This window comes from Pistacia vera, unplaced genomic scaffold (assembly GCF_008641045.1).
Source record: "Pistacia vera cultivar Batoury unplaced genomic scaffold, PisVer_v2 Contig320, whole genome shotgun sequence".
Taxonomy (NCBI): Eukaryota; Viridiplantae; Streptophyta; class Magnoliopsida; order Sapindales; family Anacardiaceae; genus Pistacia; species Pistacia vera.
The window spans coordinates 4,161,854-4,186,993 of NW_022196136.1; the positions used below are offsets into that span (position 1 = coordinate 4,161,854).

The following is a 25,140-nucleotide window of genomic DNA, read 5'->3' on the forward strand; positions in this document are numbered from 1 at the left end:
AACAGATAATCCAGACGAGCAAACTTTATTGGCTATCTCATACAGCTGGAAGTGACAATGTGTCATTAAACCTGGCTGTCGTGGCCACCTTTACCTGCTCAATTCAATAGGTTCAATATAAAAATCTTACACCAGGAGGCTATTCTACAGAAGAAACAATCTATCTGATGAAAATTGATATTGATGGGCTTCCGACTCTATATAATTAATCAGAACAACAATAGGTCAATTGTATGGCTCTTCTCAGATGATAAGTGTTCACCCAGGCCTTTGTGGCCCTAATGATATTGTGTTCAAAATGATCAAGAAATCAGGTGTCAATGTCTTCCAGGATATGCACCATTAAAGAGGAGCCAACTTCGGGCTGTCAAAACATTTTCTCACCAGAAAGTTGCAATAGCACGGATGAAATATCAAGTACAACATTGAGACAGTTGCTAATATTTCGTGGGAGGATAGTGAAATATCCAATCTGAAATCACAATCCAAAGATGATGTGAACAAGCATGTTTGAAAGATTGTTCCTGGAACTGCAATGTTCAAAGATGGAAAATGTACAAACAGAAACTTCCCATGAGATACGGGCACCAACAGAAGGGAAATTCAAACATAATCCTAATCAAGTAGTTAATTTAACATCGGCATTTGCCCTCAAAGGAGTGCTGCCAATAAAGGAAGCAAAAAAGACATCAAACAGATATCTTAATTGTAAGTGTTTCACGGACTGCTTTTACATTCACTATTTTGACATTTGTTGAGTCCTCGATTACAGACCGAGTTTGCAAATATAATAGCATTTGCGCTAATGATAAATTCCACTAGAAGAGGATGTTGGTCCAAAATCATTTACTTACTCAGAACTATTGAACGCACTAACAATTTCAATGAAGAGGTTGGTAGAGGAGCATTTGGGACAGTTTCAGGAGGGAAACATCTCACAATCAGAAGGCTATAGCTGTTAAGAGATTGGACAGAGTTTCAACTGAAGGAAAAAGGGAATTTCAGACTGAGATGAAAGCAATTGGAAAAACTCATCACCGGAACTTAGTTCGACTACTTGGCTACCGCCACGAGGGGCCACAGGCTGTTGGTATAAGAGTACATGAGCAATGGTTCACTTGCATCTGCTATTTACACCTGAAAAACAACTTTGTTGGATCAGCGGATGGATATTGCCCGCAACATAGCCAAAGGACTCATCTATCTTCATGAAGATTGTGAAACCCGAATTATCCATTGTGATGTAAAGCCTCAAAACATACTCATGAATGAGTATAACTGTGCAAAAATATCAGACTTTGGATTGGCCAAACTTTTGAAGCCTGACCAGACTAGATCCTTTACAAGAATCAGAGGGACAAGGGGGTATGTTGCCCCAGAATGGCAAAGGAAACTACCTGTTACAGTCAAAGCAGATGTTTACAGCTTCGGCATTGTATTATTAAATATCACATGTTGTCGACGGAGTGTGGACTGGACCCTTTCTGAGGAGGAAGCTATTCTTGAAGAGTGGGTTTACCATTGTTTTCAGGCTGGGCAGCTCGGAGAAGTTGTACGTGATGAAGATGTTGACAAGCTACAGTTGGAGAGGACGGTTAAAGTGGGACTTTGGTGTATCCAGTATGAGCCATCACTTCGTCCTTCAATGAAGAAGGTTCTACTGATGTTGGAAGACATAGTAGATATTCCACTACCTTCCAATCCAACTTCTTCTCTTAGTGCCATTTAAAAATGTGTGTGCTTTTCTAATAATTGAAAATTGTGATTAACAGTTGGGTTTGCCCTATTTTATTCCCAGGATGTTTGTGATGTGTGTAACTTCCTTTCTTCAGGAATGCTATGAGTGGGTTCCTGTGAACTAATATTAAAGATGCTTGCTTCTAAACAGAAACTAACCCAACCTCCTATCCAACAAAAATGAAGGAAAAAACAAACCTAACCCGACCAGCGTCACAACTCTCTCCGTCCAAATACAAGAAAAATCTAAGACTAAAAGGAATCAACTTTGTCTTCTCTCAATTTTCTGCATTTTGCATATGAAGTGTAGGAAATGATGTTCATGAAATTCATGTTGTCTTGTAATTCTGATATTAAATTAATATCTATAATATGTTCCTGGATTGAGTGAAATCATTTAACTTCATCTGAGAAACGAAAATATCGGATAGAAAGAAAATGGGAGGCAAAGTTTGCAACATAGGCCAAGAATGTCAGACACTTGGTCAAATTTCTCTACACATCAAAACTTTCTAAGATTAAGATTTTCTCCAATTCTGTTCAAACTGTCTAGAAATTTCAATTTGGACATAAAGCTCTCATAATAATAATAATAATAAATAAATAAAGAGTTTAAACAGAGAGATAGTCTAGAATTACTTAGTTGGGATTTGGTTGTCTTAAAGAGAGTTTGCACATGCTGGTGCTTCACGGAAAGGGAAATTTTCTTACGGCAACTTTTGTGTGGCTTTCAACGCTTAACTCTAGTTTGAATGGCTGCATAGGATGGTTGAGAGAGACACTGCAGATAGCTGCACACTAAGCTTCTGCAATAATGAGTGTGAAGGGAACTTAGTCTATTAATCCATAAATTTATCAGTTCAAAAATTGTTTGCAGGAAGCTTGCATCATATTCACTGAAAAAGTATGAAACAAAAAATACTCCACCAGGATGAACATGAAATTAACTTCAACAATAAAATTGTCCTGAAAGAACAAAAATGCTTATTCAAGACTTTAATTGAGGTTTCATCAACAATAATAATGAATATGTAAAAAAAAGTTGTGGTTCTAATATAAAGCCATAGNAGTCTAGAATTACTTAGTTGGGATTTGGTTGTCTTAAAGAGAGTTTGCACATGCTGGTGCTTCACGGAAAGGGAAATTTTCTTACGGCAACTTTTGTGTGGCTTTCAACGCTTAACTCTAGTTTGAATGGCTGCATACGATGGTTGAGAGAGACACTGCAGATAGCTGCACACTAAGCTTCTGCAATAATGAGTGTGAAGGGAACTTAGTCTATTAATCCATAAATTTATCAGTTCAAAAATTGTTTGCAGGAAGCTTGCATCATATTCACTGAAAAAGTATGAAACAAAAAATACTCCACCAGGATGAACATGAAATTAACTTCAACAATAAAATTGTCCTGAAAGAACAAAAATGCTTATTCAAGACTTTAATTGAGGTTTCATCAACAATAATAATGAATATGTAAAAAAAAGTTGTGGTTCTAATATAAAGCCATAGCAGATTACTTGGTAAGAAACTACAAGTTAGCCATAGATAATTGTACCATAGTGACATAATCAAGCGCTGATTGTATTATCCTTCCAATATATTAAAACAAAAAATCCAACCCAAAAAATGCAGAGAAGAAAACTGTAGATGAGCCATGATAAAAAGAACTAAATTACAGAATGAAAAGTCACTTGTAAAAAGAAACTCTTGTAGTGACAACTCTAATTTATACAGATAACTATTTGCAGCTAAAGTATGACAATCAATAACTGATCTGAAGCATTCCAATCATCATGCAGCCAGTATTTCAGAGTCAACTGCTGATAGAATCATCCCAAAATTTCTCAGGATGATGTTATATTTAAAGAAATTCAAGCAAACAGAAAGAGATCTCTCAGTTCTCCATATTATTTTAGGACTTTGACGCTTTGTCCAAAGCATTAAAAACATTTTGTGGAGTTACCTTTTCCACAACCACAATTTTGTCTCTTGATTTAGATCCAGAACCTATGGACACTTGCCTTCGTTTCACCCCTAAAACCTGTAACAAGAAAGAGTGACATATGAATTTCCCTTAAATTAAACATGACTTCTCATCATCCATAAAACATGAATAAGGAATAAAAAATTGAATGCAAGTGGAAAAAGTTTAAAAGACTACTCCAAAAAAATTACCAAGTAAAAACGTCTACTCCATTTACAATAATACACATTATTTTAGACCAATGTCAAGGTGAATCCAGTCGAATTATAATCTTCTATCACCTAGTACCGCCCACCTACAGATTCTACATCAAATGTTCTTAAGGATGTGCTTAGTTTAGGGTTAATTCTCTTGCCTACTTGTCCAATCACGCTTTCAAGTCATGTAAAGTGAAGTTCTTAGCTTGGACCATTAACAAGGAAAGATAAACACAATTGACATTATAAGATTTTCAAAAGAAATCATAAAATACTTTCTCAATATCCCCTTTCGCATTCAAAAATCTCTATTCAAAAACAGAAATTTGAAAATCACTCAAAAGTTCCACTAAAAACCTATACACAAAACTCACCGAGCTGATGTACTCAAGAAGCGCCGCGTTCGCTTCACCGTCCTTCGCCGGCGCCTCAATTTGCACTCCCACCGCCTCATCACTCACATCTACGAATCAAAAAACGATATTAACACACACTAACAAAAATTAAAAGAAGAAAGAGAAAAAAAAATCAAATAATAAAAATTTTATACGGACCTGTAATGGAAGAGACTTTGGAGCCGGGCTTAGCGTGGATGGTGATGGCCACAGAAGAGGAAGAAACGACGCGAATACATGAAGGGAGATTGTCGTTTTGAGTTTTGTTAGTGGAGGCTTGCGAGGACTGAGTTGACTCGCTGGATTTCGCCTTCGCTTTCCCTTTTTTCGCCGGCGCCATATCTGTTTCTCGAGTTTGGGAACGGGGGAATATTTAGTTCGGTGAGTGTACAGAGTTGAGAAGTGGGATACTGGGATCCTCCAATGATCATGCCCAGGTGGATTACACAGCGTTAATTTTTTATTTTTTATTTTTTTTGTGTGTGTGCGTGTAAAATGTATAAAGTAAAAATAGAATTTTTGGTTTAGAAATTTAACAAATAAGAATTAAGACAATATTACACTTACAACTCAATTTTACAAATTTTTTCTCACAATTTTAACGTAATAGTTTTTAATTAGTCAGTTCGATAGCTCGTAATAGATCCCGCTGTCCAACAATAACTTCTGTCTATCCAATTGTAAGTTGTCATGTCGAAGTTGTGGGAGAAAATTTGTAAGATTGGATCGTGAATAAATATTTATTGTAAGTATTATGAGTTATTAAATTTTTTTTTTCTAACTCTTAATTTTATAAATTTGATTAATGGTTGGGAATTTATATGCATTTTCTTAACTTTAAAAGAATATAAGTCAATCAATGTATGTTGAATATGTGTGGTATGACTTTTTTAAATAAAGCTTATTAAAATTATGTAGACGTAAAAATCAATATGGCCAGAAACGGCCATCTCGGAGCCTCTTGATGTCGGTGAGTTGCTGATGGGGACTTTTGAAGACATCCGGCGGTGGTTTGAGGTGGCGGTAGGAGGTAGGAGTGATTTCGTAATAAATTAAAGTTTTATATAAGCGGGGGTGTTTTAACTAAATTTGAAATATTAGGGGTTAAAAAATTATTCAAAAATTAATAATAAAAATAATATTATATTAATATTTGAAAAGGGGTCAATTTAGTAATTTAAATAATATACCCACCAATTTATTCCCCATAACTAAACATATTAATATAACATACCCACTAACTAACCAAACACATTTTCCTAAAGATTCCCATTAATCTTCCAAGGTAATCTATCTTTCCAGTAATCTAACATTCCTGAACCAAACGCTCCCTATAAGTATTTTTCTGATGTAACCAAACATCCTAAAAGCATTTTTAAAGAAACTCATAACTTTAGATAATCTATTTTATCAATAGAGAACCCGAATCAAACAGCCTCATATATATTTTCCACCAATCTCTAATAGAACTCAATCAAATTTTTATGGTATGGCCAACCAAAATGTAAATATCATACCAACCAATAAGGGTGAAACCAGAAAATTTGTTTTGGAAGAGTTAAAAACTAATTTGAAGTAAATATAAATAAAAAAGTACATATGCACCAACAGCTTAAACATGTATTTGAGATTTCAGCATGAGGAGGAGGTGGGACAAGGAGGAACAAGAGACATCAGTAATCCCTTCTAACATGGAAGGTAAACTGATTCTGCAAACTGGCCAAACGAAGATGAAGTCATAGCTGAGCTTTCATATGTGCTTTACTATGGTTTGTGCTCCAAAATAACCCCTTGGTTTATTGTATTAACACTATTCCCTCACCTATTAGTTCGAGTTTTTAGGTAGACTGACAATTTAACTTGGTATCAAGGCGGTCTAAAGTTGGAATCACCACATTCAATTCATGTTTCATGTGACGGGGCTAAACGCTGGAGACCAGAATCTATCTGCCGGCAACTGATCATTTACGCTTAAAGGAAAAGAAAAAAAAAAAAAGATGTGAAAGAAAAAGAATTTGATAACTATTTCTCCCTTATTCTTCTAGATTACAACCTGTAACAGTAAGTTTATAGTATTCTCCTTTCAACACTTCATTGCCGTCTTCACCATCTGTATATTTTATTAATGTAAGCGGCTTCTGGGGGAGGAATTTCTATTGGAGGATTCATAAATTGCCGTCTCAACCTTCCATATATTTTTTAACGTAAGGTGCTGCACGCGGGGAGGAATTTCTATTGGACCAGAAGTCAAGAAGTCTCTTTAACCAAATTGTTTATGTCTAAACTCCACCTATTTTCCATGATATTAGAATAATCTATTGTCTACTGGTCGGAAAGAATTTGATTGGATTTTAACGGTTGAAAAATTTATATTATATAGTACTAAAATAGTCATGATGGAAACTAGCATAACTCTTCTTTCATGCTGAAAGGTCCCCAGATTGGAATGAGAGAGTCAGAACTGACTTCGATGTTGCAGAGGAATCCTTTATCTCCATGATGAATGGGAAGCAAATTAGAACATAAGGCATCAAAACATTCTTATGGATGGTTTTTTGATGGCTAAAATCTCCGATTTGGTCCAGTAAAAAACTGTTAATACTAGACCAAACAAGGACTTTCACATTAGCGAGGAGAACAAGAGGTTACGTGATGCCAAAATGGTCAAAGAATGTCTCAATTATATCAATGAAAGAAGATGTTTGCTGAATATAGATATTATTAATATTGCGAGGGGAACCAACTTCCATAAAATTTACAATTATTGCAAGCACAGACATTTTAAAGGACACTAGAAAAAGAAGTGGGGTTGGGAGGAAGTGGGATATCAACTATGCCTTCCAACATCAATAGAACCGTTTTCATTGAAGGACGGAGAGATGGCTCATATTGGATGCACCAAAGTCCCATTTTAACCATCCTTTCCAACAGCAAATTATCAACATCTTCATCACCCACAACTTTTCCCAGCTCACCAGCCTAAAAACAATGGAAAACCCATTCTTCAAGAATAGCTTCCTCTTCACAGAGGGTCCAGTCAACACATCGTCTGCAACATATGATCTCAAAGAGTACAATTCCGAAACTGTAAACATCTGCTTTGACTGTCACAGGTAGTTTCCTATGCCATTCTGGGGCAACATACCCCGTTGTTCCTCTAATCCCAGTAAGCGATCTGGTCTGGTCAGGCTTCAGAAGTTTTGCCAATCCGAAGTCTGATATTTTTGCACAATTATACTCATCTATGAGAATGTTCTGAGGCTTTATATCACAATGGATAATCCGAGTTTCACAATCTTCGTGGAGGTAGATGAGACCTCTTGCTATGTTGCGAGCAATATCCATCCGCTGATCCCAACACGGTTGCTTTTCTGGTGTGAAGAGTAGATCTGCAAGTGAGCCATTGCTCATGTACTCGTATACCAAGAGCCGGTTAGGCCCCTCGTGGCAGTAGCCAAGTAATCGGACTAAATTCCGGTGATTCGTTCTGCCGATTGCTTTCATCTCAGTCTGAAACTCTCTTTCTCCTTCAGTTGAAACTCTGTCTAGTCTCTTAACAGCTATAACCTTCTGACCATTAGATATTTCCCCCCTGAAAACTGTCCCAAATGCTCCTCTACCAATCTCTTCATTAAAATTGTTAGTCACACTCAACAGTTCATAGTAAGTAAATGATTTTGGACCAACATCCTCATTTAATTGAATTTTACTTGAAATCCTTTTATAATCGTGAACTCGATTTCTGTAAACAAGGACTCCAGAAATTGTCAAAATAATGACTTCAAAAACAAGGAGTGAAACACTGACAATTAACAAATCTGTCTGCCTCTCTTTCTTGCTTCTTTTAGGCTCATCCCCTTGTCCTGGGGCACCTGCAAAATTCGAAACACCGACTTTGATGAGAGCTAAGTTTGATTCGCTCTCAAGTTTTCTCCCGAATCTCAGAGGCAGCTTTTGCTTTCTGCATTCACCATCTTTAAACATCGCAGCTTCACAACTACAGTCTTCCAAGCATGCCCTTTCACATTCTTCTTCGGTTGGCAATGACAGAATGGAATATGAAGCGTCCTCCCATGTGGTATTTGCAACTCTATCAATAGTGTATTTGATATTTCCATCCTTGCTTTCACAGTTCTCGGTCGAGAAATTCTTTTGACAGCCTCCCTCTCCACTAATTAAATATCCTGGAAGACATTGACAGTAAATATCTTGATCATTTTTAGCACAATACCTGTTTAGGCCACAGAGACCCTTTGAGGAACACTTATCAACCGAAGAAGCCCATACAATCGACACACTGCTGTTCTGATTTAATTTAAACGAATACAGTCGGAAGATCCCATCCGTGTCAATTTTCATCAAATAGATTGTTCCTTCTGTAGAATAGCCTCCTGGAGTCAGATCTTTTATAATGAACCCAGTAGAATTAACCAGGTAAAGATGGCCATCGACATCAAGGTTTAGTGACACATTTTCACCTCTTTTATCTGTAAAAGATGAATAATAAGAATATGCTGCTTCATCTGGAGTATCCTTTGGGTACTGCACAAGATTTCCATCGTTTTGCATCTTCAGACGAAAGATCCCCGTCGATTGGTTGGTTTCCGAAACACTTGAAAACAGCTCTTCCCCTGCCAAGAGACTTTGACCTGGTAATATTGTATTAAAAGGGTTCCGAAAACTCTGCCATATTATCTCCTGATCAAAATTATAGAGAATAAAATTCCTTGAATCAAACATAGATGCTTTTGCAACAGGTTCATGACTATTTACTATGGATATTTCTTGGCCATCTGCTGATTGAAGAACAAGTCTTCCTGCACCTGTAAGAAGCAAGGTAACATTTCCTTGAACCGGAGGGTTATCACGATTTGCTGTCCAAATAACAGTCTTCTGAGGTATTCCTGCAATAAAAATTCCCACAGAAAAACCATTTCCTTGCTGATTGAAGCCAAAACCATATAAACCAGAAGGCGATAGCCAGGAGGAGTTTCCGGTGGGAGTTATAGAAGAGCCTAGACTTATATTGAATTGCCCCTGTTGAGCTGTTGCCAGAAAATTTGTAGAGAGCAGAAGAAAGAATAAGATGGAAACCATTTTGAAAGAGTAATCCTGTATTTCTAACTTGATCACAAAAGAACAAAATCACAAGCTCATTTAAGACTAATAAGAACAGAGAGCTATATGTACAAATCTGTTTTTTACCTCCAAGATGGAGCGAGGAAATAGATAAGACTATTTTAATCGCAAGACCTTTTCAAATTGAAGTCTCCAATTCCAGTCATTAAGTATTCTAAAATGAAGGTTTAATATAATCCTGGGAAAGCGATTGAGATATAGAATTTTAATTGCAAGAACAAATCACAGGTTAGTCATAACCTGAACTCCCCAGCTAAGCAAAGTCAAGTCTTTGGTAAGTTAATTAGTAACTAACTTCACCAGCTAAGTTAGTCAAGGTCAATAAGTTCACCGAAGTTCATCCCATTTGACTATTCATTTAGTTGGTTGTTTTATTTAAAGTTTCTTTTACTTTAAATAGAAGTATATGAAAACCCTGAAACATTGAGGACTTTTTCTTTTCCATAACCAATGCCAAAGAAATATAGAAACACAAACATACCTAGAAGCAACATCTTCTTTAACAATCATAAACATCTGCTTTAATGGACATGCTTCTGCATTTAAGAGTATAACACTAATAGTTTAGTTGCAAAGAGATATGAGTCCTAAAGAGACATGACTTTCCTTGTAATTTAAGGAATCATTTACATTTCTACATATATGTTTAGAGATTTGAATTACTGCATAATTCACCCTACATTTCATTGGTTCATTCATTTCAAAAAGTTTTAGGACCTTAATTAAAGTCTTAGAATTCTAATTTCATAAATCTTTGGTGCATTATACATCGAAAAGATTTGAATGGGCTTCAAACAGAAGAAGAATGCTCCAGGACCATCTGCAAAACGAAACTACAGAAACATCTTACTGTATTTATCTGACATGGGAGTCTTTTATTTTAAATTTAGAAGTTGCAAATCTACATACTCAAGCTTATTCCTATGCCTACCACTTAACTCATAAGAAGATTACAGTTTGTTTTCTTATATCTTTATCAAATTGAATTCCTCATAACTAAAACTAAATTCCACTATAGTATTAATTGTAATCTTAATTGTCTGAGACTCTCAGCTCTTGGACATTCAAATTCAAATTCAAATTCTTAGTTATACTCCCCCAGGGTTATAATTAGGGATATTGATTTCAATAAGGCTACATATATAAATTTCGGGATTCCAATTTTGTATCTTAAATGACGTGACAATTTACGTGTTAATACAAGATTGATTAAGATACAAAGTTTGTATGAAATGATAGAAAACGAATACCAGTTTTAAATAGTTCAATTTAGAACAACAAATCACCATTAAATATTCCTAAATTGAACAATTTAAAACTTTTATCTTTTTTCTATCATTTCATTCAAACATTGTTCCTAAATATATAATTAATATCCCTTATAATTATTGTCGATTGGGCCTAATAGCCAAAACATTTTAATAATGCCATAATTCATATAAATAATTGAGCAAGGCACTGCCAACGTGTGCACCCGTACTTTGAATGTTCTCATTTAAATTAACACAAGATCTTGACATACGTTTTATAATAGCTGTGTGACAAATATTGTCCCCGTCACGGAAATTAAGCAATTATGCAATAGTTTCTTAAATTTAGGTGGAGGAATAGAGACGTCAGTAATTCCTTATAACATCAAACATGTAAGAAATTTTAATTTTTAATTTTTAATATTATAATAAAAATTTGTGTGATTGTGACATATATCACAACATGATGTTTATAAAATGGTGTAAAAAAATGACGTAACTATATCATTCCTCTCTCCAACCGAAGATGCCTTGACTTGGTATTGCTACTATAACTATTTTTTTAATATCCTATAATTGAACTGGCGAAGTCATGGATTCGAATCAAGGAGACCCACTCGCATGACCCTACTATCTAAGGTAGATAAGATAAAAATCACAATATTTTAGCAGTGGGCTGGCGTGTTGAGCAAGACAAAACCAAAAGTGTATAGATGATTTAGAATAGGCCAAGAATGGTTTAGCCCAGGATGCCAGCAAGACACTACATCTAAAGGGGCTTGAAAATGGGCCGGGGTGTTTTAATTTTGTCCCAAAAAAGAGAACATTATACAGTATTGAGTTCACAGCACAGGCATCCAAACTATGTAACAGTAATACAAGAAACTAAAACTAATCAGAATAAGAATCTGAATATGAACAGAATGAGAACAATCAGTATTCAGTTCCAACAAAAGCAAAATTGAAAGGTGCATGCAATCATCACAGAGAAAATTTCAAGTTGATTGAATAGCTTTATTGTACAATGTACTGACACAAAATCTTACACAACTTATGCAACAATAATAACATGCAATAATCTCTTACAAAATCAAGACCTCTAACAAGTTAAAATTTTTCAGTTGTTTCTTTACATGGTGATATCTAAGATACAATTAGAACCCGTTACATGCCGAAAACCTCGTTTCTTAATACCAACATCGATCCCGAATTAGTTAACTGAATTCCACAGCAGAAACCTAGAATGTCTATTCGTAGAAGACACAAGAAATTATGACTGTTTCCCTAAAGGAAAACTGAAGCAAAACCTGGATTGATTTCTGTGCAATATGAGAGTGCTAGCATTGTAAGAGAAGCATACCAGGAATCAAACTGGAAGCTGTCATGACTTTGGATCGCTGGAACAAATGATGCCTGATTTATTATACATGGAAAGGCTCACTCACGGAATATTAAAAGTTCCTCCCACTCTTTTCATCAGAGTAACCTGTGCTACAAATGAAGAAACCTGTAAGGGGACTGCTGCATATCCAAGAGTGAACAGAGAATTTTTTCGGACAGGGTGTAAGTAATATGCAAAGTTGATATCAGGAAACAAACCTGGATTTCTAGAAAGTAATTTCGGGGCAGGGTTTAAGTAATGTGCANAAGAAGAAAGAGACTTGTAAAAATGAAAATGAATCGAATGCATAAACTGCCAAAATAATTCTGCTTTTATATGGTTGACATTAGGGTTGAATTTCAGCCGTTGGATCTTCTTTTCATCAACGCTCAGGATTGTTTCTGTCATTTAGATCAAAGCGACGTCGTTCCACTTAAGTGCAAATACGATAGCGTTTCAAGCCATCATCCAACAAACCACTTTCAGCTAGTATTAAAAATCTTTCATTTGCATCAGTTCAAATTTTCTTCCAAGTATTAACCACATCTCAAAAGAGAGTATAACTGCAACCAGCTTAATTTTCTAATTCCAAAAGCATTCCTCCATTATAAGACAGAGTAAAAAAATGCTTCTGGACTATCTGCAAACAGAACTACATAAACAAGTCTACCAGATACAAGTAACTCTTATTGTTCTTCCATGGTATGAGTTTCTTTTGTTTTAAAGTTAAATTAAGAAATTTTTATTTCACAATATTATTCCTACGTCCCTATTCCTTGTATCATCAGAAAATAACAATTTATTTATTGAATTGAAGCCATGAGCTTATATTCATCTTACATCACATAAGTGGAAACGGAAATACACTGAATATGTATAGATGCAGCAATTAACAGCTCCATATAACGAGATTTTAACCTGAGCAGGAAGTGGGACAAGGTGGAATAGAGACCCTATTAATCCCTTCTAACATCATTACTACACTCTTCTTCATGGACAAGCTTATTCGGCTTTCAGTTAATGAAACGCTTATAAACCCAGTTGATTAGAACTATTTCCTTGGGTCTTGATGCATAAACATCTAAGTTTCTTCTGTAGCAAGCAATTTCTAAGAGCACTACCCGTAACTGTAAACATCTACTTTCACTGATATTGGGATGTTCTTCCACCATTCTGGCACCATGTAACCTCTTGTCCCTCCCACCAATGTGGAAGTCCTTGATTGGTCTGGCATTAACAGTTTTGCCAGACCAAATTCGGAGATTTTAGCAGCCCAAAAACCATCCATCAGAATACTCTGAGGCTATATAACACAATGAATGATAGGGGCTTCATGTTCATCATGGAGATAAAGAATTCCTCAGGCAACATCTCATGCAATTCTCACTCTCTTGATCCAATTTAGGGCTGTTTCAGAATGAAATAGAATATCAGTATTGAAGATACAGTCGCTTACAGCAGCATACTACAGCCCGGCTCAACTTATTCAAGTATGCCTCATTAGTATTATTTAGTTAAATGTAACTGTGGTTAACTGAATTAGTTTAGTTGGTTGAGTGAGTTAGTTTTTTCTACAACTTAAGCGTACTGTACAATAACATTTCGTAATTAATGAAAAAAATCCTCTTTCTGCAATCTTCTTCTCTACCAAAATCTAATAATCAGTAAGCGAGCCATTATTCATGTATCTGCATACCAGAACCCTCTTTGGGTCCAGAGCACAATAAAAAAGCAACTGAACTAAGTTCATCTGATTTGTTCTACAAATTACATTCATCCGTGTAATTCTCTTTCACGACCATCATTCATCATCTTCTCCAATCTCTTGAAAGCAACAAGTTTTTCACCTCTGTATAAGACCCCTTTATAGACTGCACCAAAATGTCCCATGTTTTATCTAGAACAAAAAATTTGCACCAAAAGAGCCCATGTTTTATATACAACAAACAATTTCCAGAAGCAAAACTCTGTAACTGTCAAAATCTGCTTTCACTGATATAGTGATATCAAGTTGTTCTTTAACCATTCTGGAGCAACCTCTTGTTCCTTTCATCAATGTGGAATACTTGTTTGGTCTGGCATTAAATAAGCATAACTAGTATCATTGCCTTCTCTTGAAAAGATCCACAATATTGTCGTTGATGTTGGTCTTTCTCAAGCCCCTTCATGAAGACTCCAACAGGATTCTAGTATATGAATATAAGAATAATGGCTGCATAGAAAATCCCCTCTTTCATGGATTCTGGTGTATGGATATATAAACAATTGCCGCCTAGTAGATCTCCTCTTTCGTGCTAAAAGTTCTCAGATTGGAGTGAAAGAATGAAGAATTGAGTTAGATGTTGCAAGAGGAATCATTTATCTTCATGACGAAGTGACAGAAAGCCTCAAAACATTCTCATGAATGATTTTCGGACTGCTAAAATCTACAACTTTGAGCTGATAAAACTGTTAATGCCAGACAAACAAGGACTTATTAAGAGGTTTCTAGGCTCCCAAAGAGTCTAAGAATATACCTATTATATTTATGGAGTTGAGCTATTGTTTGCTGTAAAAAAAACATTGATGTTAATGGATCAAAACCAGAAGAAATTCTTATAAATTGAGTTTACAAGTACTTCATTGACAGAGTTGAATAAGCTTGTCCCCTAGTAAATAAAAAGACTATGGAGAACACGATTAAGGTGGCGCTCCGGTGTGTTCAAGATGAACTAGTTCTTTGTCCTTCGGTAAAGAGTTTAGTGATGATGTTAAAAGAGATAACTAGCTCATATGGGTATTGTTGGTTTATGTATCTTACAGTGTATTTTCATTTCAACATGGTATGTTCTGATGACTGATGTTGTAAGCAGTAGGCAATAAAGTAAAGCTTGAGTATATAAATTTGTGCTTTCAAATTTGAAACAGATGAAACTTCATTCTTGCCATATACAAATCGTGAGAGGCTTGAATTCCATCTATAGCAGGATAAAAAAAAAAAAAGTGCTAACTCAGAGGAATTTGTATTCTAATTTTATGTCAGATCTGTATGACATCAGATGTCATACTATAAATTATCTCAACTTCGACCTGTCTATTGAAGCTGATATGACGCAAGATCAACAAGTCATTAAAAATTGTAAAATGAAAGTTCAATACAATCCTGGAAACACATTTGAGATATAAAATTTTAATTGCAACAGCATTTCAAATTGTGTTAGGTTGTTGACAAGTTAATTCATAACCTGATATTTACCAGATAAGAAATTAAAGTCTTTTACAAGTTAATTCACAAGTAAATTCTCCAGGTAGGGACTCAAGGGCTAAAGAAACAGACCCAGATGCAACATTTGATCTCTTACGACATCTGCATTAACTATCGTAAATAGATTTAATGACATTCTGGTGCAACATATCCCTTTGTTCATCTAATTTCTGTGAGGGTTTTAATTTCGTCTGGTTTTGTGAACTTATCCAAAATCAGAAAAAAATTCGCATATGTTCTCATCAATGAGTACGTTGTGAGGTTACCGAGTAATGAAAGCGTTACAAAATTAATGGACAAGCAGATGAATTCATTCATTTAATATAGTTGTAAGACCTTAAGAAAGTTTCAGAGAATTTTAGTTTCTTAAAATTTTAGTGCCTTAATCTTAAAAATATAATATAATCCAGCCCAAGTATATCTGTACTAACCATTTTCTATCTTCATTATGCATCCAAAGGATAAGTAAGGGCTTCAAGCAGAAGAACTACAGAAACAATTCTACCAAATGCAAGTAGCTCTCACTGTTTTTTCTATTACATGGGATTCCTTTATTTTAAAGTTAAAACAAGTCTACATACTCAAGCTTGTTCCTATGCCTATTGCTTAATTCATCAGAAGATTACAATTCATTTTTTATTATAAATCACCCATCACATAAATGTGAGATTTACCCTGAGGAAGAAGAGGGACAAGGAGGAATAGAGACATCAGTAATTCCTTCTAACATCATCACCGCACTCTTCATCGACGGACGAAGAGCCGGTTCATCTTGAACACACCAAAGCCCCACCTTAACCATGTTCTCAAAAGTCTTCTTCTCCACTTCTTGGCCACGCACAAGCTTATTCAACTCTCTGTTAATGAAGCACTTATAAACCCAGTTAATAAGAATCGTTTCCTCTGGTTTCGAGGGATCAATCTCCATGTTTCTTCTACAGCAAACAATTTCCAGGAGCACAACCCCATAACTGTAAACATCTGCTTTCACTGATATTGGGGTGTTCTTAGACCATTCTGGCGCCATGTAACCTCTTGTTCCTCTCACCAATGTGAAAGTCCTTGTTTGGTCTGGCATTAACAGTTTTGCCAGACCAAAGTCCGAGATTCTAGCTGTCCAAAAATCATCTATCAGAATGTTTTGAGGCTTTATATCACAATGAATGATAGGTGCTTCGCATTCATCATGGAGGTAGAGAATTCCTCTAGCAACATCTAATGCAATTTTCACTCTCTCGTTCCAGTCTGGGGATATTTCGGAATGAAAGAGGAGATCTGCCAGGGAGCCATTGCTCATGTATTCATATACCAGAAGCCTCTTCGAGTCCTCACTGCAGTAACCAAGCAACCGAACTAAGTTCTTGTGATGTGTTCTACCTATTACGAGCATCTCTGCATGGAATTCTCTTTCGCTACGATCAGACATCATCTTCTCCAATCTCTTGACAGCAACAGGTTTTTCTCCGTTGTATAAGACCCCTTTATAGACTGCACCAAAAGAGCCCCTGCCCAGACCTTCTTTGAATCCATTGGTTGCCCTCTTAAGCTCACTGTAAGAGAACGGCCGCAGAGTAAGCTCATCAGCTGAACCAAAATTTCCTGTTTCCAGCAGCCATTTGTACTCAACAACCCGGTACTTGAATATGAAAAATCCTGAGACTGCAAGGAAAACACATGAACAAGAGATGAAGCCTATAGTCACAAGAAGAATTAGTATCACTGCCTTCTTGCTTGTGACTCTGACTAATGTTTGAGGCTTTAATGGTGATGGTACCAGTGTACTGGAACCATTATCACTTTTGATAGCTCTTGTGCCCATCTTGAAGTAAGCTATGGAAGACTGACCATTTATATCATCGTCAACTCTCTTAGCAGATTTCAAAGGAAGTTTGTGCTTTGTGCAATAGCCAGAATTGTACAACGCCGCATCACAATTGCAATCCTCCAAACACGATTTTCTACAATCTTCTTGTGACATATTTTCTTTTATATATGGATAATCATCCCATGTAATCTTTTCCATAGGAGCAATATTGGATACAGCTTTACCATTTTTCACATCCTTGCAACTTTCTTCAGTAAAGTTCCTCTGACACCCACTAAACTGCTGATTAGGATCAACAAAATCAGTACCAGGAATGCATCTGCAGACGTATAATTTGTCATCCAATGTGCAATAGCCGTTCAAGCCACAGAAACTCTTAACCTGACATTGATTATCTGGTTTTGACCAAAGCTCAGTGGATGTGTTGTATGCACGTGATTCAGTGACAAAGTAATGAGCAAACAAACGAAAAATCCCATCATCGCCTACCGTTGCAAGGTAAATGGTTGAGCTATTGAGCCTTTCATCGTAAGATGAATCAGAGGTCAAGCTCCGTATTGTAGCCATGGTTTTGTTGAGAAGGAGTAGTTCACCTGTATAATTCAGAAACAAGTGATGTTGTTCTTGGCCGTAAGAGTCAGTGGCCCAGTAGGCATCTACATACTGGTCAGTGGTGTTTATGGTATACATAACAAGATTCCCATCCGTTTGCATCTTCAACCGGTACTGTCCAGTTGAGTGATTTGTTTTGGATACACTAGAAAACAGTTCACTTTCAGAATAGAGATTCTGACCTCCCAATATTGTATCAGTAGGGAAGTAAAAACTAGACCAGATGATATCAGAACGGTTGTTGAAGAGCACAAAGTTACCCGAATCAACCATGGAAGCAAAAGAAGCACTCTCCGATGTTTTAACAATCGTTTTTTCTGCGCCCTGGCCAGTTCTTAGCATGAGCTTACCATCCCCTCTTAGTGTCAGTGTTGCATTTGATGACACAGGAGGGTCATCTCGATTTGCTGTCCAAACGATGGTGATGTTAGGAGAAGTTTGTAACCAGATTCCAATAGAATAGCCACTGCCTTCTTCGTAGAATCCAAACTTAAAATGGCCAGAAGGTGAACCCCACGAAATGGGACCCCCGTCAGGAGACAGTGAAGAGCCTTGGCTTATCCGGTTTGATTGGTTTTGAGCAACAATAGCTTGGAAAATCACGCTGAGTAACAGTAAAACTACAAATGCAGTAGCCATTAGAGGGACTGGTAGAGTTGTAATGTTTTATGTGAAATTTCTTAAGAGTTCTGATTGAAAGAGAAGATATTAAAAGCCATTAGTTGTCAGAAAGTTCATCTCATTTTCCTCATAGAAAGATGACTTGAGTCCATGACCCTTAAAGTCATCCACAGAAAACAAATTTGTTGACTGACTCTTTTTAAGGACACGTCAAGGAAAGACTTCATTGACTGGGACAATTAAGGAGTGATCAAGAGTATGGTTAGGGAAAGGGCTATGGATCTTACAAGCTCGAAGAAGACCAATAATAGCACGCGGCTAGCTTATTCTTTGGGCCTTCCTTTGACCATTTTTAGGAACCTAAAAGAAGTTATGATGATCTCTCGGCTTAGTGTGTTTGAGCCAGGTGGAGTGAATTTGGTGTCATTGTTCTTGGGGTATGGGATGCTTGTACCGGGTGTGGTTCCTTTCGGCTGGGTGTTCATGTTAATTCGTGATGAATTTGGTGTCATTGTTATTGATTGGTGGTAATTTTAAAGAATGATCAGTTGAATGGGTGGTAAGTATCAATTGGATGGATTTTTGTCAATAGTTTTGAGTCCTAACCCTTATATGATTTAAGAGATTTTAAAATTCTTGGTAGGGCATGCATCTTCCTAGAAAAGAAATGAAAACAGGACAATAGAAAACGGAAAGGCAACTTCATGGAAAATGGATGAAAGTAGAAATCCACAAAAATCAATGCAAAGACTTAATTAGAGATCGTGGAAGAGTGAAATACAATTTGGTCCCCGAGGTATAGGCTAAGAACCATAAGGTCCAGTAGAATGTGATAGTAACATTTAGGGCCTTATCAAGTTTCAGCCCCCATTTGTTTCACTCTTTTGAATCATTTTTTCTATTATCTTATTTGGATTAAAAAACAAAATATGTGTTTGTTTACTTATTGGGATCATTATTTTGAAAATTAATCCAAATCAAATAAGATTTTTTTCTATAGAAAATGAAAGAGGGGGAGATTTGTTTTCTATTATCATATTCTATTCAATTAAAAATATTTAGATTATTTTTAACAAACTATATCTGTTAATTTAGCTAAACACCTCCCACAATAAAAGTTCAAAAATTAACTAAAGCACCCCAATTAACAACCACTGTTGGCTGTCGACACCGAAACTACACACGACCGGTCGGATCTGACTGATCGTGCGCTGATCTTGTCGTTTCTGACCAATTTTGGGGGGTGTTTTGTTAATTTTTAAAGTTTTATTATGGGGGGTGTTTAGTTAAATTAACAAATGTAAAAGATTAAAAATAATCTAAATATTTTTAAAAATATTTTTAAAAAATATACCAAACAACTATTCAACATTTTATTAAATTCTGATATAATTTTCAAATATCATACCAAATACATATTCAAAATCTTATCCTATTCTATTTAATCCAACTCAACTCAACTTAAAATAGTTTTTTAGAATATCATATTTCAAATAATCTACCAAACAAGCCCTCAACTTAAAAAAAAAAAATTGTAAATATCTAAAATACCCTTAATTTGTTCATTTTTTTGTTTTCTTATAATTAATGGAATTATTCCAAATATTTGCCAGAATTCAGTTAGCAGCTGTTTTTTTTTTTTTTTTTTAATTCTATTAATTTTTAGTTTTATTTGCACAAGAAAATATTAGGTGTATTTAAGACTTAAAAAAAAAAATAAATAAATAAAAACTGGCACCTTACATACAAGGACCTAAGTGTTACTATCAGATCCTACTGGACCAAAAGTATTTAACTCGATAGTGGAATATAAACTCATTTACTCTATTATCTGATGTGTGAAATGCCTCTGATCACTAGAAGTTAATGGCTTCCTCCTCTTCTTCTTCCACTACTCCTAAACTAAAGTACAAAGTTTGCCTTAGTTTATGAGGAAAAGACACTCCGGGAAACTTTACCAGCCATCTGTACGAATTAGGGGTGTTTATAAATAGTTAACCAAACCAGTTAACTAACTTTCTGAACTGAACCGGTTAAAGGAACAACCGGTTAACTGGTTTTGAACCGGCTTTCTCTTCAACCTTTTTTTTTTATTTTTCCCTAATTTAACTTATTTTTTATTTTGAGAGGGAAGAGAAAAGTGAAAATCGGTGAGGATTGAGGAGAAATGTGTGTGTTTATGTGAAAAAAAAAAAAGAGGGGGGGTGAATGAAAGAGTGAAAAGTTGAGAGAAAAGGATTTAAGGGTTTAGGGTTTTTTAATTTTAAATTAAAAACCGGCCGGCGTCGATCTAACTGTTTCCAGCCATATCGAAGGGTGAATCAAAGGCGTCCACATAAAGTCGTCCACATAAAACAAATTTGTTGACTGACTTTGTTTAAGGACGCGTGAAGGAAAGACTTCATTGACTGGGGCAATTAAGGAGTGAACGGCAGTCCGATGCGAACAGCTCATCATGATTGAAGGCAAAAGCCAACACAGCTAATCATATTTGTTACTGATAGACATACTGGGATCATTGACAAGTTCATAAGAGGAAGGAGAGAGTATAACAAATTTTTCCTATCAGTTTTCAGTAATATTAGCCTAAACTCAGTATCACATCCATGATTTATTTTTGTGCCAATCCCAAATATAAAAAAGACAGTAGCAATTTTGTACAAATTTAACCATTTAGAACCGGAGGCAGAGTGCAAAAGATGATGCAATTAAGCATTTTCCCAACAACTTCAAATTACAGGAATGAAAGAGAAATAATTTATTCACTTTTCGGGAAAAAAAAAAAAAAAAAAAAAAAAAACAACTCAACACTCCAGGAGTTACTGCAAAACAAGAAATACTATGTGATACATAGAACGAGACACAGGAATGATGTTTCTGGAAAAGCAAAAAGATAAGTAATGGAAATCGAGTTATCAAGTGATAACTATAGAAGGAATTGGAGGGACTGGTATATCCATAGTTCCTTCTAACATCAAGATCACATTTTTCATAGCAGGACGCAGATTCGGGTCATCTTGAATACACAACAATCCGACCTTCACCATCCTTTCCAGGGTTTTCATGTGTACTTCTTCCTCCCCAACAACCTTGTTTAACTCTCCAGCAACAAAGCAATTGTACACCCAAGTGGCAAGAAGCACTTCATCTGCTGTTGAAACATTCACTTCCAGATAACTTCTGCAACATACCACTTCCAACAGCAGCACTCCAAAACTATAAACATCAGACTTCACCGTTATTAGGCCATTCGTTTGCCATTCAGGTGCCATATAACCTCTACTCCCTCTATGACCCGTATCCGTTAGATATTGATTTGGCATTGAGAACTTTGCTAAGCTGAAATCACAGATCTTAGCAGTCCAATAATCATCTAGAAGTATGTTTTGGGGCTTGATATCACAGTGAATGATTTGGATCTCGCACTCTTCATGAAGATAAAGGATTCCTCTCGCAACATCTAGTGCAATTCTCACTCTTTCTTTCCAAAGGGGACGCCTTTCAACATTGAATATGAAATTTGCAAGAGAACCATTACTCATGTATTCATAAATGAGAAGCTTTCTGGATCCCTCCATGCAAAAACCAAGCAAGCGCACCAAGTTCCTGTGATGTGTTCTACGAACTGCAGCCATTTCTGCTCGAAACTTCTTTTCTCCTTCTTCACCAACACTTTCTAATCGCTTCACAGCAACCGTCTTGTTACCCTCAGATATAGCCCCTTTATAGACTGCTCCAGGACGACCTCTTCCCAACAGTTCCTCAAACCCGTTCGTGGCTTGCTCCAGCTCAATATAAGAAAATGATTGCAGAGAGAATTCTTTGGTTAGACCAAAATTTGAATTTCCGCGAAGCTTTCTGTATCTACTCACTCGGTGTTTGTATACAAAGAAACTAGAAATTGCAATGAGCAAACACATGAACGCCATAAAACCCAAACTTGCTGTAAGAATTGTGATAAGGGTTTTCTTGCTTTCAGAAACAACCTTTTCATCATTTTCCGGAGTGTGTGGGGTGCTGACGGTGTTGTTGTTTCTTGAAATCATCTTGATAAAGACTGTAGCTGATATGTTTTTATCTTCCGTCCCGAACATCAGTGGAAGTTTCAGTTTACCACAAGTTCTGTTCAAATACAGAGCAGCTGCACAATAACAATCACTTAGGCAGGACTCTTTGCAATCTTCCTTATTCACTGGTAGCAAAGGGTATGGAAAACCTCCCAACATTGTATTCTCAATACCAGTAATGTTATGAAACACTTCTGGCTCATTCCTTTCACAACCTTCTTCTTCATTAAAGCTCTTGTAGCAACCCAGATTCCTCACACCAGGATTGATGTACTTAAATCCTGGAAAGCAGTAATAATTAGCTATGCCACCAGGACTAGAATAGAAGCTATTAAAACCACAGAAACCGGTCACCTTACACTGCTTCAACTTTGCAGATGACTTAGTGGTCACATTAGAGTTACCACTGATCTCAAAGCGATGCGAGTATAGCCTTAAAATCCCATCAGGATCAAGTGTAGCACGGTAAATCACAGTCTTGCTGTTTGCAGGATAAGAGCTATTGGCTATAGTTTGCAAAGTCTCATTTCCTGCGGTTAACTGTAAAGCTCCGCTAAGACTGAGATTTAACACTAAGAAAGCATGGCTAATCAGGATATTTACTTTCCAGTAACATTCCTCCGGAATACCAGTATGATTTACTGGATAGGCAGCCAATCCATCACCGTCTACATTGAGATAAAATTGCCCACTCGAGTGGTCAGATGTTGATCTGCTTGCCACCAGTTGAGAGACTATGCTTTGACCACCTAATATGGTGTCGGTTGGGCTATGAAAGCTATCCCATATGACCTGAGATTCATTGCCATAGATGACAAAGTTACCAGAATCCAGCATAGAAGCTGAAGCAGGCTGCTCAGATAATTGAGTAATGTTTTTCTCATCACCTCGGTGTGTTCGAAGAAGAAGACCGTGTTTGGTGAACTCAATAGTAGAATTCAAGGGGACTGGCAGGTCATCTCGATTTGCAGTCCACACAACAGTGATATTAGGTTTATCAACCAGCCAAATTCCCACTGCAAATTCATTGCCTTGTTGATAGAAACCAAATGCAAAATGACCTGACGCCGAGCGCCAGGAATTGCGACTAGTGTTGGGGACTAATGAAGATCCTGGGCTAATTTTTTCTAGTTCAGCTCGTGTATGCAAAATAACTAGAGAGAGTAAGAAGCAGATAACCAGTACAGAAGCCATGAGAGAACCTTCAGGACACAAGTTTGATATATAACAACCTTGCATTCTTTGGAAAAAAAAAAGACCATAAACAAGAACCCAGTGATTGTTTTTTCTGACTCCTCTAGATAAAGTAGACCTGTTGACTCACCATTTTGTCCAACACTTGACTTGGAAACAAACTATTGCTGTAAGTTGAAAGTAAGCAGGCCTTGTAACTTGTTTCTCACGGGACTGAACTCACCCCAAATTATACTATAATAATAACAATAACAAGTAAAAGGGAAAAAATCTTTCATGAATGAGACTACAGTCATACATGTAAAAAGTAATTTTCATACATATAGCAATAGAAATGAAACAATTTCTATGTTGCAGATAGCGTAAGAGATTATACCTTTCATTTGGTTCACTATGAAGCACCATAACACGCAAAAGAAGTCTAAACAAGAGAGTGAGAATGAATGTATCACAAGTTCATACGGTTAAATTAACAGTTAAAGAGATGCACTAATTATACAATGAAGAAAACACTATAAGTTGGAAAGAGTGAGGGGATTAAACCTTTCGTATAGATGCACGGAGTATTTGACTGAAAAATATCAAATCAGCGTACGACCGGCCAAATGCAGTTGGTTGTATGCCATTTCGACAACTGCTAGCCACCATCCGACAGTCGGCTAATAGAAGACAAAAAATTATGACTATTTCCGTATAAGAACATTTAAGAAAATTACCTGGATTTATATCAATAAGCCAATGATGATGGCTGAAGTCATTCTCACTTGCATGTAAATCTATTTAAGTCATTCCCACTTCGCAACTTCATTCAACTTACAAAGCAATTTTTCATTTGCTTCAATGTACGCAACCCATAACATAGAACGCTAAGAAATTTCTAAGAAAAACAGCAAGTTTTAATTTTAAAATCATGTTGCTGATGTATGAAAGATTGGGTGGCGGCAGATTTCAAGCTTTAATATCGTATTGTTGAAGATATATTTAAAGATTTTAAGAATTTAGAAATTAATGAAAATGAAGATATATACTAATTCTTAATCCTAATTTCTAAGTTTGTATTTGTAATTTATAATTATAACTTATAAGTAATAAAAAGTGTTGAAATTCAATTAATATTTTGATGTCTCATTATTTTATTATATTTTATAGTGATTATATATTTTTAATTAATATAAATACAAAATGGCACTGAATATAATATATAAAATATTTTTATAATAATTATCAATAATAAATCAAAATTACCATAATTTATAAATATTAAATTAAAATATTTTCATAAAGCATATGGGTTGGCCCATGGCATGACCCAAGGCACGACACTATATATAACGGGCTATGCCGTGGGTCTTCAAATTTTGTGGGCTGACACGACACGACAAGGCACGAAACTGTGTAGGCCTTGGCACGGCACGGCCCACGACACAATGAGCCTTGAATTTTTAGGTACAGCACGACTCACCGCCACCTCTAATCCTAATTAGTGATGGTAAT

General features: G+C 36.1%; 5 protein-coding genes across 7 annotated transcripts; 1 reads left to right on the forward strand and 4 right to left on the reverse strand.

The window, feature by feature from the left end:
- The first annotated feature begins 1,085 nt into the window (after positions 1-1,085).
- On the forward strand, positions 1,086-1,982 carry LOC116136881 (G-type lectin S-receptor-like serine/threonine-protein kinase LECRK3). The gene has a single exon (XM_031422539.1). The coding sequence runs from the start codon at positions 1,166-1,168 to the stop codon at positions 1,727-1,729; it is 564 nt and encodes a 187-aa protein (XP_031278399.1). The 5' UTR covers positions 1,086-1,165; the 3' UTR covers positions 1,730-1,982.
- An 830-nt stretch (positions 1,983-2,812) lies between these two features.
- On the reverse strand, positions 2,813-4,747 carry LOC116136882 (UPF0235 protein C15orf40). 3 transcript variants are annotated; one of them, XM_031422540.1, is made up of 5 exons: positions 4,473-4,747; positions 4,293-4,381; positions 3,701-3,778; positions 3,507-3,557; positions 2,813-2,985 (listed from the first exon to the last, which is right to left on the reverse strand). In XM_031422540.1, the coding sequence occupies exons 1-5, from the start codon at positions 4,651-4,653 to the stop codon at positions 2,923-2,925; spliced, it is 462 nt and encodes a 153-aa protein (XP_031278400.1). In that variant the 5' UTR covers positions 4,654-4,747; the 3' UTR covers positions 2,813-2,922. The 3 variants fall into 3 exon arrangements, with proteins under 3 accessions (XP_031278400.1, XP_031278401.1, XP_031278402.1); XM_031422541.1 differs by lacking the exon at positions 3,507-3,557 and having other exon boundaries at positions 4,473-4,745; XM_031422542.1 differs by lacking the exon at positions 2,813-2,985 and having other exon boundaries at positions 3,236-3,778; positions 4,473-4,743.
- Positions 4,748-7,051: 2,304 nt separating this feature from the next.
- Positions 7,052-9,437, reverse strand: LOC116137115 (G-type lectin S-receptor-like serine/threonine-protein kinase LECRK3). Its single transcript, XM_031422805.1, is given in 1 exon segment — positions 7,052-9,437. A coding segment is annotated over 1 exon segment (2,316 nt). The 5' UTR covers positions 9,411-9,437; the 3' UTR covers positions 7,052-7,094.
- A 6,417-nt stretch (positions 9,438-15,854) lies between these two features.
- LOC116137165 (G-type lectin S-receptor-like serine/threonine-protein kinase LECRK1) lies at positions 15,855-18,439 on the reverse strand. Its single transcript, XM_031422853.1, has one exon. The coding sequence runs from the start codon at positions 18,401-18,403 to the stop codon at positions 15,998-16,000; it is 2,406 nt and encodes an 801-aa protein (XP_031278713.1). The 5' UTR covers positions 18,404-18,439; the 3' UTR covers positions 15,855-15,997.
- A 2,675-nt stretch (positions 18,440-21,114) lies between these two features.
- LOC116137044 (G-type lectin S-receptor-like serine/threonine-protein kinase LECRK1) lies at positions 21,115-23,713 on the reverse strand. The gene has a single exon (XM_031422729.1). The coding sequence runs from the start codon at positions 23,689-23,691 to the stop codon at positions 21,301-21,303; it is 2,391 nt and encodes a 796-aa protein (XP_031278589.1). The 5' UTR covers positions 23,692-23,713; the 3' UTR covers positions 21,115-21,300.
- Between the last annotated feature and the right edge of the window lie 1,427 nt (positions 23,714-25,140).